The sequence below is a fragment of the Diospyros lotus genome, chromosome 4 (genome assembly GCF_014633365.1).
Source record: "Diospyros lotus cultivar Yz01 chromosome 4, ASM1463336v1, whole genome shotgun sequence".
Lineage (NCBI taxonomy): Eukaryota > Viridiplantae > Streptophyta > Magnoliopsida > Ericales > Ebenaceae > Diospyros > Diospyros lotus.
Genome location: NC_068341.1, coordinates 3731965 through 3749275, shown reverse-complemented (window position 1 = coordinate 3749275; position 17311 = coordinate 3731965). Strand labels below are relative to the sequence as shown.

The 17311-nt window shown below is 34.5% G+C and overlaps 3 protein-coding genes across 5 annotated transcripts; 1 reads left to right on the top strand and 2 right to left on the bottom strand.

Moving 5' to 3' along the window:
* Positions 1–1104: 1104 nt before the first annotated feature.
* On the top strand, positions 1105–3877 carry LOC127800740 (pentatricopeptide repeat-containing protein At4g14820). Of its 3 annotated transcripts, none has more exons than XM_052335527.1 (3): positions 1105–1841; positions 1974–3595; positions 3754–3877. In XM_052335527.1, exons 1-2 carry the CDS (start codon positions 1234–1236, stop codon positions 3565–3567), a joined length of 2202 nt encoding a protein of 733 aa, XP_052191487.1. In that variant the 5' UTR covers positions 1105–1233; the 3' UTR covers positions 3568–3595; positions 3754–3877. The 3 variants fall into 3 exon arrangements, with proteins under 3 accessions (XP_052191487.1, XP_052191486.1, XP_052191488.1); XM_052335526.1 differs by having other exon boundaries at positions 3692–3839; XM_052335528.1 differs by lacking the exon at positions 3754–3877 and having other exon boundaries at positions 1974–3609.
* LOC127800741 (uncharacterized) lies at positions 3816–5108 on the bottom strand. Its single transcript, XM_052335530.1, has 3 exons — positions 4494–5108; positions 4237–4386; positions 3816–4094 (listed from the first exon to the last, which is right to left on the bottom strand). Exons 1-3 carry the CDS (start codon positions 5106–5108, stop codon positions 3816–3818), a joined length of 1044 nt encoding a protein of 347 aa, XP_052191490.1.
* Positions 5109–7581: 2473 nt separating this feature from the next.
* LOC127800181 (uncharacterized) lies at positions 7582–8288 on the bottom strand. The gene has a single exon (XM_052334640.1). It carries the CDS (start codon positions 8135–8137, stop codon positions 7763–7765), a length of 375 nt encoding a protein of 124 aa, XP_052190600.1. The 5' UTR covers positions 8138–8288; the 3' UTR covers positions 7582–7762.
* Between the last annotated feature and the right edge of the window lie 9023 nt (positions 8289–17311).

Below are 17311 nucleotides of genomic sequence, written 5' to 3'. Positions count from 1 at the left end.
TGTTTTCGACTATTTTTCGTAAATTACAAAACAGCCCTAGAACGTTTTACAATTTACAATTTACAAAAATGTCTTGAATATTGTTTCGGTTAGGTTTCGTCATTTTCAAAAAGGGAAATGGAGTTATTTTTGTGCTTCTTAATATGCAAACCTTTTGTTTTGACCAAAATTCACAAATTGAATAAATTGAATTAGAAGATTGAATGGAATCAAATCGAATTGACTGATTAAAGCAACGGCAAGAAAGGCTGTTGTTGATAGTCATTACGTCTCGACTTTCCTATAAACCTATCTCACCTTCCTCGCGGTTGCTGTTGCCTGAAATGTGTTTTCAACTATTTTTCATAAATTACAAAACGGCCCTAGAACGTTTTGCAATTTATAAAAATGTCTTGAATATTGTTTCGATTAGGTTCCATCGTTTTCAAAAAGGGAAACAGAGCCATTTTTGTGCTTCTTAATGTGCAAACCTTTTTGTTTTGACCAAGATTTACAAATTGAATAAATTGAATCAGAAGATTGAATGGAATTGAATCGAATTGATTAATTAAAACTAATAAATTGAACTAATCAATAATTAAAAAAATTAAATATAAATCGTATAAACTAAATTGACCAAATAAATTGAACAAACATAAAAAAAAGGATCAAAATCAAACTAACTATAGACCAAATAAACTGAAAAATCAAACAAGTTGGGAGATTATACGACAGAGCAAAAAATGATGTTATTTTATAATAAAAAAAACGTTGTCTTAAAGTTCGGTCGATTCTGTTAATTCAATTATTTTTAATAAAAAAATCAAACCAAAACTAAAAAATTAATTGAACCAAACTAAATTAAAAAAAAATCAAATTGAACCAATAATTTTAATTAATTTTATTCAAATAATTCAGTTAAATCGGAATTTTATAGGGGAAGAAGTCCTTCACTTCACTTCAGGAGTCTTCCTCCTTTAGCCGTTATCAAAGTTTTTAATTATTATTAATAGTATCCTTTGAAAAGAAAAAAGGTAAATTGCATTGCATTGCGAAATTACGAATTACCTCCTATTATTTGAGTTATTCTCAAATACATCCCCTTCTTCTTGGATTGATGGGCAGTGGGAGTTCAGTTCGGAGCCACCATAAGTCCCAAAAACGTTCTATAAACTATCTTCCCACTCCACAACTGTAATTTCCCACCATTTTTGGCTTCCAAATTCCATCACCATTGATCTCTCGCCACCGGTCATGGCCGCCACCGCCACCATGACCCAACCCATTACCACCTTCCCTCCCCACCCAAACCCCACCATCCACCACCATAACCGCCATAGTCACCTCCTCTCAGCTCTAAGCTCAGCCACCTCCATCTCCCACCTCAAGCAACTCCACGCCCAAATCCTCCGCTCCGGCCTCGACCGATCCACCTCCCTCCTCCTCAAGCTCGCTGTCTCTTCCTGCGCTCTCTCCCGTAGCAGCCTCCCCTACGCCCTCTCCGTCTTTGCCCAAATCCCCAGACCTCAAACCCGTATCTCAAACAGCTTCTTGCGCGAATTGTCGCGCAGCAGCGAGCCCGAGAGCGCCCTTTTTCTGTTCGAGAAGTTGCTAAAGGAGGGACTTCGTGTTGACCGGTTTAGCTTTCCTGCGCTGCTGAAGGCGTCGTCGCGAGTTCAGGCGCTAATGGAAGGGATGGAGATTCATGGGCTAGGCGTGAAGTTGGGTTTTGATTCGGACCCGTTTGTGCAGACGGCTGTGGTTCGAATGTATGCTGCTTGTGGCCGAATTTCAGATGCGCGTATGATGTTCGAGAAAATGTCTCATAGAGATGTCGTCACTTGGAGCATTATGATTGACGGGCATGATATTCAATATTACATTCTCCTTATTGAAATGTTGTTATATTTTGAAAAAAAAAAGAAAAAGGACTGAACTTGCTTCAATCTTATTTGAATGCTTCTAATTGTTGTAGTTTTGCTTCTTGTCAACAGTTACTCTCAGAGTGGCCTGTTTGATGATGTCCTAATGCTGTTTGAGGAGATGAAGAGATCCGATGTGGAACCGGATGAGATGATTCTTTCGACAGTTCTTTCTGCTTGTGGCCGTGCTGGAAACTTGAATTGCGGGAAAGCAATACATGAGCTAATAACCGAGAAAGACATGGTCCTGGACTCTCATTTGGTGAGTGCTCTTATCACCATGTATTCAAGTTGTGGATCCATGGAGTTGGCCCAGGATTTGTACGATCAGTTGTCATCAAAAAATGTAGTTGTGTCAACTGCCATGGTGTCTGGGTACTCCAAACTTGGAAAGGTTGAAGCAGCACGCTTAATTTTTGATCAAATAGATGAAAAGGACTTGGTCTGTTGGAGTGCCATGATATCTGGTTATGCAGAAAGTGAGCATCCCCAAGAAGCTCTTGATCTGTTCAATGAGATGCAGGTTTTGGGGATAAAACCTGACCACATAACCATGTTGAGTGTTGTGTCAGCTTGTGCTAATCTTGGTGCATTAGAGAAATCCAAATGGATTCATAAGCATGTTGACAAGTATGGATTCAGTGAAGCTTTGTCTATTAGCAATGCTCTTATTGATATGTATGCCAAGTGTGGGAGTTTGGAGGGAGCTAGAGAAGTTTTTAATAGGATGCATAGAAGGAATGTGATAACGTGGACCAGCATGATCAGCGCCTTTGCCATGCACGGGGATGCTGCTAATTCAGTGAAGCTTTTCAATCAAATGAAAGCTGAAAATATTCAGCCCAATGGGGTTACATTTGTGAGTGTCCTATATGCTTGCAGCCATGCAGGATTAGTTGATGAGGGCCAAAAAATCTTCGCCTCGATGGTAAATGAATACAACATTGTGCCTAAGCATGAGCACTATGGTTGCATGGTAGATCTCTTTGGCCGTGCCAATTTACTCCGAGAAGCTCTTGAGCTTGTAGAGCAAATGCCTTTGGCCCCGAATGTTGTGATTTGGGGATCTCTGATGGCTGCTTGCCGGGTACACAAAGAAGTTGAATTGGGAGAATTTGCTGCCAAACGGCTCCTTGACCTTGAACCTAATCATGACGGAGCCCATGTCCTCTTATCAAACATTTATGCCAAAGAAAGGAGATGGGAAGATGTTAGGGAGGTAAGGAGATTGATGAAACATAAAGGCGTGTTCAAGGAGCGCGGGTGTAGTAGGCTTGAACTAAATAATGAGATACACGAGTTTCTGATGGCAGATAGGAGTCATAAACAAGCAGATGAGATCTATGCAAAGCTAGACGAGGTGGTGGGTGATTTAAAGCTGGTTGGTTATGCTCCAAATACCTGTGACGTTTTGGTTGACGTAAACGAAGACGAAAAGGAGGAAATGGTTTTATGGCATAGTGAAAAGCTAGCACTTTGTTATGGGCTGATGAAAGAGGAAGAAGGCTCCTCCATTCACATAGTTAAGAACCTTAGGATCTGTGAGGACTGCCATGACTTTATGAAGCTCGTATCAAAGGTGTATCAGAGGAACATTATTGTCAGAGATAGGACTAGGTTTCACCATTACAAAGATGGCAAGTGTTCTTGTAAAGATTACTGGTGATATTTTGATCAATCCCGTGATTATTCAGGTTAGTTCATACAATTGACTTTGTAAAACAAAGAGCATTTAAGTTTATAAATATACACAAATAGGTAGCAACACAAATACAATTTGACCTTAACAGATGCGAAGAAAAGGCGTCTTTAATGATCAAAATTGAAGTTCATCAAAGGTCCTTCTCACCAGGAATGAGAAGTGGCTATTTGCTCAAGAGAAGTTCAACAGCATCCATTTTTCAACAGCTCTTGTCACGTTGGGACTCTGAAGCCTACAAAATCATTTTCCTGCGCTTCCGAAGCAGGCAACAGCCAGAACCCTTGATTCATCCTCTTGACTTCTCTTGACAACCGGAACTTAAGAAATTCCAGCGCTGCAGAAATCAACCTCGAGTTCTCCAATACTCCGGCATGCTTATATTCAAGAATCCAGGTTTTTTGATCTAATTGAACTGCTGAGGCGCTCCATTTCTGGTGTAACCAGGACTGGTTGGCCTTCCTAGTTGAATAGCTGACCTTCCCATCAACCCACTGTCATGATAATTCCAACCATTTAGGAAAGCATGTGACAAATAGAACCCTTCCCTAAGCGGGGAGTCTCGGGGGAACTCTGTCTTCTTAAGCTTTTAGACTTAGCCATATGTGAAACTTACAGAAATAATTTTTTACTAACCTCTGTAACTCTTCCAGATAAGATTGTGAATGATCGTGAAGAAAATTCAGCTGTGAGCAATCCAGCAGTCTGCAAAGGCCATCCCCATATGCTCACCTCCTCCGTAGCAGACTTGTACAGCGTACACTCTGAATTCAATAGCAAACCATCCTACATATGGAACTAGATGGATTAGTCTTCGACCAATCTGTAAAGAATAGGATGAAAAGGTGAATAAAAGAGTTGAGTCGATGAATTGAAACCGTAGGACCAAATACCTGATGAATTTTCCACAAAGAATCAGTAGAACTGCAATCTGAAACCTTCCCATTCGTCAAACTCTGTAGCTCTTTCTGCAATAATTCCAATTTCTCGGTTAAATTCTGCGAAACCCATGATTTCTCTCCCAAATTCCTCACTATCTCGGGTGACAACTCGGGCTTTAGAGCCTTGGAAACCGCCCAAGAAAATCCACCGTCGGCCGAGAAAACCAAGCTCAGACCCAGAACCAATCTCACCATCAAGAACCCAATACTCAGCTCTCTTTTCTTCCTCCTCGTCTTGTCACGGAAAATCATTCTCGCCGTGGAACTGAAAGGAGGCGACACCAGAATCCGAGGACTATTACTGGATGTGGGCGTGGATATGACCGAAGGATTAAACGAAATGGGGGTTCTTGGGACGGGTTTCGAGGCCGAGAGTTTGGTGAGTGAGCTTGCGGGGATGAGATCGAGGGTGGCATTGATGCTGGCCAGGCACATCTCGCAGTTGCAGTTAGCGTCTTTCCGGCATCCCGGGAAGTAAAAGGTGTCTCTGGTTTCAGATCGGCTTTCGTCCATGGTGGTGGCGGTGGATTTCACGGAGGAGGATGCTGTGATTACCAGTGTTTTCATGGCTTCTTGGATTTAGTTTCTGGGCTTCTTTCCTTCGTTGGTTTGTGGATAGTTTTCTTGAGATCTGGTGACGTTCGAGTGAAGATACGGATTTTGAAATTTGAAGCTAACGGTCATATTGGAAGGGAGGGTCCGACGGGAATTTTATTCTTCTGTTGGGCTTCTGGTAGATGAGGGGATCATTTAGTTCACCCGAACATCTTGGCCCAACTCAAATCTCATTCTATCTCTGTATTAACCTTACACGGAGTGAGCAGGTCCCTCTATTTTAATTTAAGGGTTTAGGAGGGCACAGTTTTGGCATTTTCAAAAGTTCTGTTTTTGAAAGGTTAAAAAAATTATTTTTCAGTCATTTTTTTTTAATTTTAAAAATATTTCTGAGTTATTTCGTTATATTAGAAAAATATCAAAAATACATTTTCGTTTACGAATGAGTTAAAAACGGAATTTTTACATCTCTAAATCAAAAAATTTAAATTTACTGTCTGCTTTTAAGAGCAAGTAAAATTTTAAATTTATTATTTGTATTATGCTTAATTATTTTTTTTAAATTTATTATTTGTTTTTAACTAGTAAGTTATGGTTCATGAATTATAAAACTTTATGTTTATATTTGTTCGAATGTATTATGAAATTTATGTTTATTTTTTGATTGAATAATTATTTCTTTTTATATACGCATTTTTTTGTAATTTTGTTTTTTACTTTTTTTTTAAAAATATTATTTTCTTATTTTTGTTTCATATCTTTTTTGTTTTCCATTTTTGTTTTCGTGTAATCTAATTTAACGATCTAACTTGCATGAGCTTTGAATTTAATGGTGATGGGTTAAGTTTTTTTTTTTTTTTTGACCCAGCAGTAGTTTAAATTTTCATGCATAATAATAGAATGACCTACGAAAGAGCAGGGCAGGACACTCACTCAATTGATTTATAATCATAATAAAAATACTGTTATAATATCATCTCCACAGTATTTTTTTTTTTCATAAAGAAATGTACACAATTTTGTCTCCTTGTAGAATCTTAGAAATATGGTTGAGATTTATGATTGATTCTGAATGACTATAGCTATAGGGAACATAAGTTCCCAATTCCACAAATAACATATCAATATATGGAGGAGGAGGACAGGCAAACATTGGTAAGGCAATAATCCATGGAGTCCACATATCTTTGAATCAGCAGTGATTCAGATTGCAGGTGCCGTGGCCTTCCATGAGCCTATGAGCCAAGGCCAAGGCATTACTCCCACACAAACCAGAAACCACTTACCCACCCCCATTTAATTTAACCAATCTTGTCGGGTCTTGTCCTGGTTTTGTGTTAATTGAGGCGAGGTAACTAGCTAGGTTTGGGGTGAGAATCGAGAAATCTTAATTTAAATGATTAAAATTAAGGGCAGATCAAGAATCCTTTTAAATGGGTTTGCATCATATACAATCCTCCACCATCATCTTCCACTTGAGAGAGAGAGAGAGAGAGAGAGAGGCTGATGACGAGGAGTTCATCATGATCAGAACAAATGATGAATTTGTTGAGCTTCATTTTCAATCTGTTTGTGTGGGTGAAGTAGGTCAACATGACAGAAGAAGAGTAGTTTTGGTGGCTCAACTTAAGAAGACTGATGATCAAAGAAACAATAATTAATATTTTTAAAATTAAAATCAAAGAGAATAATTTTGGTAGCTTAAATAATTGAAGCATGCATATATATATTATATATATATATGTATACGAGTGCTTAATTAGTCCTTGTTAGTTTAGTGCAAAGTTGACCAAATGCTATTCTATACTATTATGAATCTCTTATATATCTAATCCTCAATTCCTAAATATGATTAGGCAAAGGAAAGCATGAAAAGGGATACATTTATAAAGGCAGGACAGTTTGTCTTTTGCATAAAGAAATGATTTGTATCTCCAAGGATCAAACCCAAGCTGTCTTTTTATTTGATTATAATTTCAAAAATTATTTTTTTAAAAACTAAATAAATTTAAGAGAATATTGTATAGCTAGTGAACTAATCTCAAAGCACTCGGTTTTAGGAAACTTTTCATCATATTGAAACAAAGACCATGTGAAATAAAAATTATATGAAAACCATAATCACATTGGAGTGAGTCCTCACAATTGAGAAATAAGGAAATAAAAAGAAAAGGATCCCATTTATGCAATTTCAAAAGCCATTGGAGAAGCATCAAGAAATGATTATCTATCATGAACTTTTGAGGGAAAAAAACTAAAGTATGAAAAAGGTTCAGCTGTCATTCATGGAAGAACAGAGAAAATTTTCTTTCCAAAACCCAGAAAAAGAGAGACCCGGTTCTTTGTTTTTTTGTTTTGTTTTGGTTAAGCTTTGGAGGGATATTGTTTCACTGAATCGGAAGGAAAAAGAAATACCCTTCTTCAATGCCTTGTGACGATTTATCTCAACCGAGTTAGATATTTACTTGCCAAGAAGAATTGTTAGTCTCTGTAGAGAGTGAAGGAAGAAATTAAAACCAAAAAGAAAAACATATCAGTCAGAGAATTGAAGGAAGAACAAAACTAGGAAGAAGCCTCCATTGAAACAAAACCACCCTTTACATGACAAGACGAGATTATTCAGCCATGGAAGGCTGCTAAAAGACCTTAATTCTTCTGATGATCAGCTAGTAATGGGAGAAAGATGATTCATCTCCCACTTGTGAAGTGGAAGCTGATTTTGCAGTGTACTTCTTGGAAGGAGACGAGGAATTAGAAGATGACGAGGCATCCAATGATCTTCTCCTCAGCAGCTGCCTCATCCCGTCGGCAACTCGAATCGCAGGATTTGATTTATATTTCCGGCAGAAGGACATGTGAGCCTTGACAGCTTCTTCCATCCCAAATGGCTTCTTCCCTCTGATAACTTCATCTCTCACTGCTTCTGAGCACAGCCCGCATAGCCATTTCCCTTCAAACTTGGCCTTCACCTCACTGATGTAGTCTTGAGTGCAGTCCTCTTTCAGCCCACAGCACTCACACTTGACCAATTCAATCTCCATATCTGATGAAAACAAGAATAAGAGTTTCTCTCTAAGCTTGGCAGAATGATTGGTTTCTACATGATTTCTGCATCTTCTCTTTGTGAACTAAGCAAGAAGAGGAGGTGGCTGATGTTTGGGGGGTCTTTATTTGTGAGGGGGAAGACCTTATATGAGGGAAAGCTGCCATAATTTCCTCCATGTTCTAAGGGACATGGGGCAGTGGGAAATGGGACACTGGGGCCTGGGGGGACCCGTGCGTGGCAATTTCCCGCATTAAAAACTCTACCTCAGTGCCTATTGAATTCCATTCCATCTGATTGCTTTTCTCATTTTCTCTCCTATATATTTTCCTCTTGGGATAAAGCATTATCCCCCAAACAGTAGCTAGAAGCCTTTTGTGTACTTGCTATTCGGTTGTGTCAATCGTATGCTTGTTTTGCATCAACAAACGCCAGGTGCTACGCTGTGGCTCAAAAAATTAATAACCACAATCATGTTCGATTAAAGATAGGATTAAATTACAAGAACAAGATTATACGTAATTAAGCCGAATCTTTAGTCCCAAAATCTATATATTTTGTTGGAGAGATTTTTAAAAAGAATTTGTTGTAACATGTTTGGGAAGAGATCAAAGTCAAAGAACTAGAAGTTGTAAATTTTCATGAATTTTATTTATATGTATGAATGATTATAACTTTTCACTTGTTTAAATTCTATTTACACAAATAAGTGGTTGTAATGTTTGGTGAATGGTTGAAACATTATCTATAAATAGATTGATGTATTATTGGATCAAAATACTTGAGGATTCATATTGTTTATCTCTTCTTATTCTTTTTTTACACATAAAACTTTATAATTTTTGTGCATTCAAAGATCAATTCTTTATATTCTTTTACCGCAAAATTAGAGAAGCCTTTGTGTTTGTTATAAATTCATTGTGTTTAGGTCTGTTGTTGGAAATTGTACATTCGCCAACAAACGATTCTATTGTATTTTGAAAACTTGTTTAGATCCCTTATGTATTATATTTTGAGATAAATAAAAATTTAAAAAAAATAAATTTTCGTGCTTTAAAATCTTTGAGTTATTGTAATATATTTTGTCAATACAACAGTAGAGTTTTTCAACATATTTATTGCACCAATTTCACTGGGCTACCACCAATTTATTGAGAGTTACATTGGGTTGACATGGTTGAATGGTTTGAGTTTGGGTTTCACACCTCACCATGACTGATGGCTTCACCTTAATCACTTTTGGCTTAGCTTGTATTTATCTTATGGTTGTTTTGATTCCGTGCATGTGTTGACCACTTAATTTTTACACTCTCTCTCTCTTTCTCTCTCTCTCTCTCTGCGCGCGCGCACACACACACATATATGGATTAACCTCACCATAGTATCAACATCCCAACCATACCTCATTGACCAATTGGCCTTTGGTGGTTGAAATGCCAATCATTCACAAAATATAGGGCCATTATTGTGCTATTGTTTAAACACCTATATGTCGATCAAATGTGTAGATCAATTATGGATGTTTTTTTCTTTCTTCATTTACATGCAAAGATTTGCAAATACCACCGTAAAATACGATTCTCTTTTTAACTCTAGCAAAAGTGTGACACCTGGTCGACGTTTTTTTATATATTTAATTTGTGGGATTTTTGATTGCACTGGATAGGACCAACAGTTGGGTACCCACTGTTCTCATCTGGCGGACTGCAATTGAATGAGCCAAAGCCTGTCCTCCTGTTGCGTGAACAGCTTTGCTGCCGAGACTCTGATGTTTCAAGAAACATTTTTTCATGATAAGGTGCCTTCTTCTGATCACTGTCCGAGCTGCTGATCTTTTTCTGTTTCTCATCGATCCCAGTTATTGGATCGAGATGTGCTCCCACTAGTTTGTTTTCAGTTCTTATTATTAAATCACTCGATCCGTCGATCTATTGTTGTGCGATGAAATGTACATGACAAAGAACTTGAAATAATATTGTTCAATCATTTCAGTTAATTTAAATTCAATCTTCAAACCTATGTTGTATACTCCAACGTTTTTGTCACATGGATGATCTAAAGGGTGAAAATTAGCATAATTAAGCGTATTATTTTTGAAACAATCACGTTGTTTAGTGGGTTCTTGTTGCTTTTCTTTTCTCTGTCTTCTCTCACGCAATACTGACTTTAACTTAACCTCAGCCAAATGGGCACATATTCATTCATCCAATTATAAGAGGATGATCATCATCCCTAAGATTTCGGACTGTCATATTTTATTAATTTGTGTTAATTTGCCGGTGGTTAAGAGCCACTTTCACTTACGTTACAAGGTTGCTTTCATAAACACTGCTTCCTTACCATATTGAAGGCTCTGAGGATTCAGAAGAGGGGTTGGCAATAATTGTCAATTAGCTACTTTCATTAGATTAATAAATGTGAAGTTTCAGGGAAGACTGTTTCTTTTGTTACCTTAAAAACATCTTAGGACAAATAACCCTTAATTGTTACCTTAAAGGGTTAGTTTCAGGAAGATAACCCTTTTATTATGATTTTAAATACTGTTTCTTAGGACAAATGATATTCTATCCAGAAAATGCCACAAGAGTGATGCATTGCTAAGAAATAATTTTGTTTAATTGCTATCTTCTTAATTTGTATTCGTTATAATTTTTATATAGAATGATGCAGTGCAGTTCAATTACATTTTATGCATTGAAAAAGGAAAAAAAAAAAAAACTCACTAAAGAGGATCATAATTACACAAATGTCACTGTCACCTCTATCTTAATTATGGTTTTCCCCTCAAATATTTATAAATGTATTCTTTTCCTGCAATATATTAATGCTTCCACAAGAAGCAAAACAAATGATCCCACCACCACAAGATTGACTTGTTATTTATTTATTTTTTATTTTAGGGTAAATTCTTAAAATATATTTAAGTTTAGACTCATTTTTTTAGTTTTATTAATTGAAGTAAGAATTTTTTTTTATCTAATTTTAATTATAAATTATTATTTTATTGTTGTTTTATTTTATCATTAATTGCTTACATGATAAGGAATATTAGATGATTTGGTCTACCAGATCAAGCATATAATGAGTTGCAAAACTTTCACAATTTCAATAAATTGGTAAAGTTTTTGTCACTGATACAATATCTGTATTAGCTTTTAACTTTTAAATAATAATTTTTTGTCATTTTATTAACAAAGCCATTTAACATAGCATGTTAGAAATTAATTAGCAATTTATAGTCATTTTCCATAATTGAATTATTTGCCTACAATAAAAGTGTTTTGGTTTTATTTATTTATTTATTTTACTTGAAAATATCCTAATTTTGTTATACATATAGTTATCCCGTCAAAGAACTTAAAAACAATAGATTTGATTTATGCAAAAATAATCGAACAATATTTTTGCTAAATGAGATATTATTTTTTATGATAGTATTTGAGATCGATCATCACAGTTCTGTCTGGAACTGAACACTTGTAAAAAAAAAAAAAAAAATAAAGTTTGATTTTTTTTTTTTTTTTGATGTTTAAGTTAGTATATGAACAATAATGTATATTGAATACTTAGAGTTATTTCATTTATTGTAAGGATTTGTGACACTTACACAAACAGTGTAAGTTGAGATATTCGGAGTTATTTTCAAGATTTTTAGTTTAGATATCTTGAACAAGAGGTAAAGATGGTACCATGTAATTAGAATGTTCAGACCAAGGGCCCTATTATGTTGCCTGACACGGCTTGCAAGGGTGTGGGTCTACACCTCTCGTATGGTTCTATGCCCCTCTCTTATTTTGCTCGCATCGAACAATATAAGAGTTATTTGACGTGAATAACAGAACAAAATCTTTTGAACCAAATCAAGATGGTACTGTGCTCAAAGGATATTCAAATCAGATAGAGATGTCATTGGTTTGATTTGTTCGGGAAGGTAGGATCTATGGAATCCATTGTAAATAGATCTTCTATCACTTTTGATGATTCAAACTCTCCTGAAATAGGATTTAGAAGTTAAATTCAGATGTTAATGGGGCACATGTCAAGTGACAAAAAGAAGACATGCGACCGAATGAGTGTTTATTATTCAAGGGTATTTTAGTAATTTTATGTTTTTTAAAACTATCTCCTCATCAATGTTCATATAAAACAAATTAATCGTTCGAAAATAGTGGCCCAGTTTTTTTTTTTTTATTATTGTTTTAATTGAAAAACAAAGAAAAGAGATAGAACATAAAAAGCAAAAGAGAAAAAAGATATATAGACATGTTAGATATTTGATACTATAAGATCTTAGGATGACCCATTCTTAGAAACTGTAGTTTTGCTTTTCATTTGTTTATAATTAGCAGAATCATACAAAAGATAGCAGTGATTATTATGATTAATGGTGCATCATGCTTTAATCTGAGGGACACCAAGACTTGATTTTTGCCCTATTAGGTTTAGCTTAGACCTGTCAATCTGTTGGAAAGTATTAATTAACTATGTGATAATAATGCACTTTGACATCTATAACCTATTGATACAACTTCCAAGCCAAGACACCATATATATACATATATATATATAAGCATAAAAACTATTAGAATGGTTAATAATCACTAAAATACTAGAAATTAAGCATTGTGGGTGGAGACTGATTTTTCTGAGCCTTGTAGGTTCCTAATCTACAGGTGAATAATAATGTATTTATATTGAGCTGCAAATTCCTGCATCATCAAGTCCGTTCCTCCATTGTAAGCTCCAAAATGGCACTCAAGGGTGGTTGTCCCCCATGAGAAGCCACCACATCCAGACTTTCTTCAGGCCCACAGACAAGATTGGATGCTTTGTGGGGCATTTGCTTTTGCTCTACTTGAAGCACCCGCTCTTGTTCCATTTTGCTTAAAGTTTTGGCAACATTACATATATATATATATGTGTGTGTGTGTGTGTGTGTGTGTGTGTGTGGGCGTGTCACCCGTATTCATTGGTTTAGGTATCCTTGCATGTGAATTATTGTCCAGTAGGTGATGAGCATTTCCAGTGGCCTTAAAAGTGCTTGCAACACATATCGTGTTTGTGGGTATCTGTACGTAGGTCTCTAAAGGGGGCAGGAGCAAGTCCACAGAAAATGATAATTTATTCAGAAAATGTTATCAACAACGTGTGACTGCGCTATTTTTATAATTAGAGATCATGAATTAGGGGTTCATCTTGTAAGATATATATAGTGAAGAATTAATGCAGAAAATGAGAGGTAAAACTTATCCAGAAAATAGAGGAAATTAATCTATCTGTTTTCCTGCAGTGCCATATGAAAACGCATAAATAATAATAATAGACATGATAATAATATTGGCTTGGAGAGGCATTAAGCCCCGGCCCCTTAGTAATTATGGTTCTGCAAAATATTGTTTGATAAATTTAAAAGAATATAAATAAGATCCATGCTTTTTTTGGATCATAAGCAAGCCATAATTAAAGAGTGATGATATATATACAGTTGAAGAAGAGATAAACTCATCAGAACTATATATCATGCTTTGCTTAATTAATTAACTATATATATTCTATATCAAATGATGATTCGTTTGGCATTATCCTGTGTCCTTTATAATTATTGGGATTTAGCTATAACCATATAGGCCTTCTAATTAATTATTCCAACAATATTTGTTTATTTTAATTTCCCTCTTCATAATGATAATTCCCAATTAAATGGCTTTTAGCTCTATATCCAGTGTTCATGGATTCAATGATTTCTCACATGGGCTCTTGTTAGGTTCCTAATTCATTATCGTGCATATATAGCTAGAGATGCATATTGTAAAAGCTTTAATGGAGGTTGGAAGATTGTATTTAATATCCTTCACATGGCATTCCACATGCATGCACTCTCCCAACACTCACCCTCCAACCATAATGATATATATATATATATATACATATATCTCCCACAAGCATAATCAATCATGCTATTGCTAGTTGCTTTTCCAAATCTAAAACCTAATTTCCTACTCGCTGCGTACGTATCCACACTTTAGCCCACAAAACCATATGGTTTTCTTTTTTCCTTTTCTTCGGATAAAGCATGCACGAACCTTTTAATCCATTTATTGACAGGACATTTGCAGTTAAAAACGTTACTATCACTTACATCGATACGGTTGAGAAATTAAGGTTGTGTTCTTTTTTTTTTTTTAATTTTCAATTTTGAGTTTTGAATTCATTTTCAATTTTTTATTTTGATAGTCTGTTTTTAGAAAATTGAAAACGCGTTCTCTTTGTCATTTTAAAAAACTATTTCTCAAAACAAAAAATTAGAAAACGCGTTTTCTTTTAAATTTTAAAAATAAATTTTTAATAATATTTTATTCAATAAATTAGAAATATTTAATGTTAATATATTATTAAAAAAATACATACATTTTAAAATTAATGAATTTTGTAATATTTTTTCTCATTATAATAATAAAATATAAATAAATAAATAAATAAGTATGTTTGAAGTTTAGAGTTTGTTTTTGATAAAAACACTCGAAACAATTTTTTTTTGTTTTAAGTTTTTTTTATAAATTTTTTTTTTTAAAATATATTTTTAAAAATAATAAAAAGAACGCGTTTTCATTATTTTAGAAAATTAAAAACTAAAAATAACTTAAAAATAGTAAAAAAAACGCAACATAAAGTTTTTCTCCCACCATTATGTATAGTTCTTATATACATTAAATAAACAATTAGGGGTGGTTCGCACTGGCTGTAACACAGTTCTGTAGCCCAAAAATGAGCAATCATGAAGTGTTACAAAAACAAAGTTGCCTCAAAGAAAGCGAAACTAAATGAATTTGATTAATATGAGACCAAAACCATATGTGTGTATATATATATATATATATATATATGCTAGCTAGGGTGGTTAAAGCTTAAAGATAATTGGCTGGGAAGCTGTGATAACAGGGCTTAATTTATGTCATGAAGTCCCCAACTTGTCATTTATTTTATCTGTGTTTTAAGTACAGATTCAGTCGATTGGGGTCCTACCAACAATTTCAACTTTCAAGTCCTCTCTTTCACATGGCGGCTTTTGGGATGTTGGCTTTGCTGTCCCAAAGACCTGAGAATCCAATTTGTCAGCATTCAAGCCCTTATCTAACGACCAAAAGGTAGAGAAGGCACACAATTAAGTTTGTGCCAATTATCAAGCTGTGTCTTCTCTGTATGCATGAAATGAATGGAGAGAAACAGTGAAAGCTACATTAATTGTTCCTTTTCAAGATTGGCTTCAGCCTCCCCCAAGTACTGAAAGCATTCAATACAAACAAGCATGAACCTTTCTTTCATCTCCCATTAACTAGCTAGATATTATTGCCATTCCCATTGCCATTGCCATTGCCATTTCCATCCATCCATATTAGCGGCAACAACAACCAACATTTGTTTCAAATGCGAATCCTGTAGATTGGAGCTCAATTGTTCAACATGAACCCCAGAGCACTGGCATCATAAAGATAACAACAAGTACGTACATAAGAGAAAGACAGCATCTTTAAAATATATATGTATATATATAATATTTTTGTGCGTGCAACCATGTGAAAATTCAGATATGACAATGCATGCAGTTGAGGCTCGCGTGTGTGTGTGTGTGTATATATATATATATATAGGACCCACCATGTGAACTGCAGTGTGGCTGCCACGTGATAGCATTCTTGGATTGAGTAGTTCTTTAATTAGTCGACCCTAATCAGCAATCATTGCCATGATTAAATCCTGATGATGATGATGATGATAGTGTGTTGCAAGTTTAAAAAAATTAACATTTGTATTATAATTAATATTAGAACCAATTTCTGATGCATTCTCAGTACTTATGAGCATGATGATGATGAGCAATTAATTAATTATATGATATCATCATGGATGTAAGAGAGAGAGAGAGAGACAGCAGCATGGGTATGTGAAAACAAAGGGAGTCAACACATCCGTATTCATTCATAAATAGTAAGGTGCATGCGAACAAACTCAGATATGACAAAACATCGGGAGCAGTTTTTCTTTTGGACCCTACCATGTGAAGCTGTGAGACTGCTTCATTGGTTTGATTTGTCTGGACTTGCTCTGGCTCACAGCCTCCTCTTCTTCTTCTTCTTCTTCTTCTTCTTCTTCTAATTTTTGTTTTTATTGTTATTGAAATAATGAAAACTTGAGAAAATATCAAAATTTCCTATAATTTTTCTTTTTCTATAATCATAATTCTTAAATAAATAATTAGATTTTGTGGGCAAAAGTTTGTCCACCCCACCCATCAAGCGCTTGATCGGAAATAATCACGAGATCCAAAATGATTGAATGCATGCCATCATATCAAATGATATTTGTATCTAAATATTTTCACATGTTCTATTTTCATTTATTAGAAATTATTGGCTATATGTATTATAGCCAACTGTTCAAACTAGTCAATTGCGTTTTCTTTTTTTTTTTTTTAATTTTCAATTTTGAATTTATTTTTAATTTTATATTTTAAAATTTTTAAAAACACATTCTTTTATCATTTTAAAAAATTATTTCATAAAATAAAAAACTAAAAAGGCTTGTTTACTTTAATTTTTTTTAAAAAAAATTATTTTATGATATTTTATTTAATAAATTTGATTATTAAATAATAAAATTAACTCTTTTTAATAAAATTTTACTAATAAAATAAAATAATAAATTTAATTAATAAATTAATAACACCTAACGATAATTTATATTAAATATTATTATCTATAATATGTGTAATACCATGTTATCTTATATTTTTAATTATAATATAGATATATTATATTTTTAAATTTTTAAATAAATATATAATTTTATTTTTAAAATTTTAAAATATATATATATATTTTTTCTTCTATTCTACTCGACCCCTGCATGATCGCTGACCAAAGATTTACACTATCAAAGTCTACAATTACAAACACAAGAATGAACCAAATTTAACGACTGAATTTTTATAAATTTAATTTTTAATTTTCAACCAAAATTAAAAAACGCATTGTCAGTCGCCACCAACTATCGTGGTTGGAGGTTTTCGACAATCAGAGCCTATTTCACGTCGCCCGCGACCCATGGGCATTATGACTGTGGATCTTCTTTATTGTTGTGATATTGCTAATAAGAGGACCAGGGTCATCGCCAT

Excerpts from the sequence above, each read along its gene's own strand:
- LOC127800181 (XM_052334640.1), bottom strand. The coding sequence starts at position 8,137 with ATGGAGATTGAATTGGTCAAGTGTGAGTGCTGTGGGCTGAAAGAGGAC.
- LOC127800741 (XM_052335530.1), bottom strand. The coding sequence starts at position 5,108 with ATGAAAACACTGGTAATCACAGCATCCTCCTCCGTGAAATCCACCGCC. Across the intron at positions 4,387-4,493 it reads CTTTGTGGAAAATTCATCAG|GATGGTTTGCTATTGAATTC; the intron begins GTATTTGGTCCT and ends TTCCATATGTAG. Across the intron at positions 4,095-4,236 it reads TATCTGGAAGAGTTACAGAG|TGGGTTGATGGGAAGGTCAG; the intron begins GTTAGTAAAAAA and ends TTATCATGACAG.
- LOC127800740 (XM_052335527.1), top strand. The coding sequence starts at position 1,234 with ATGGCCGCCACCGCCACCATGACCCAACCCATTACCACCTTCCCTCCC. Across the intron at positions 1,842-1,973 it reads TGGAGCATTATGATTGACGG|TTACTCTCAGAGTGGCCTGT; the intron begins GCATGATATTCA and ends TCTTGTCAACAG.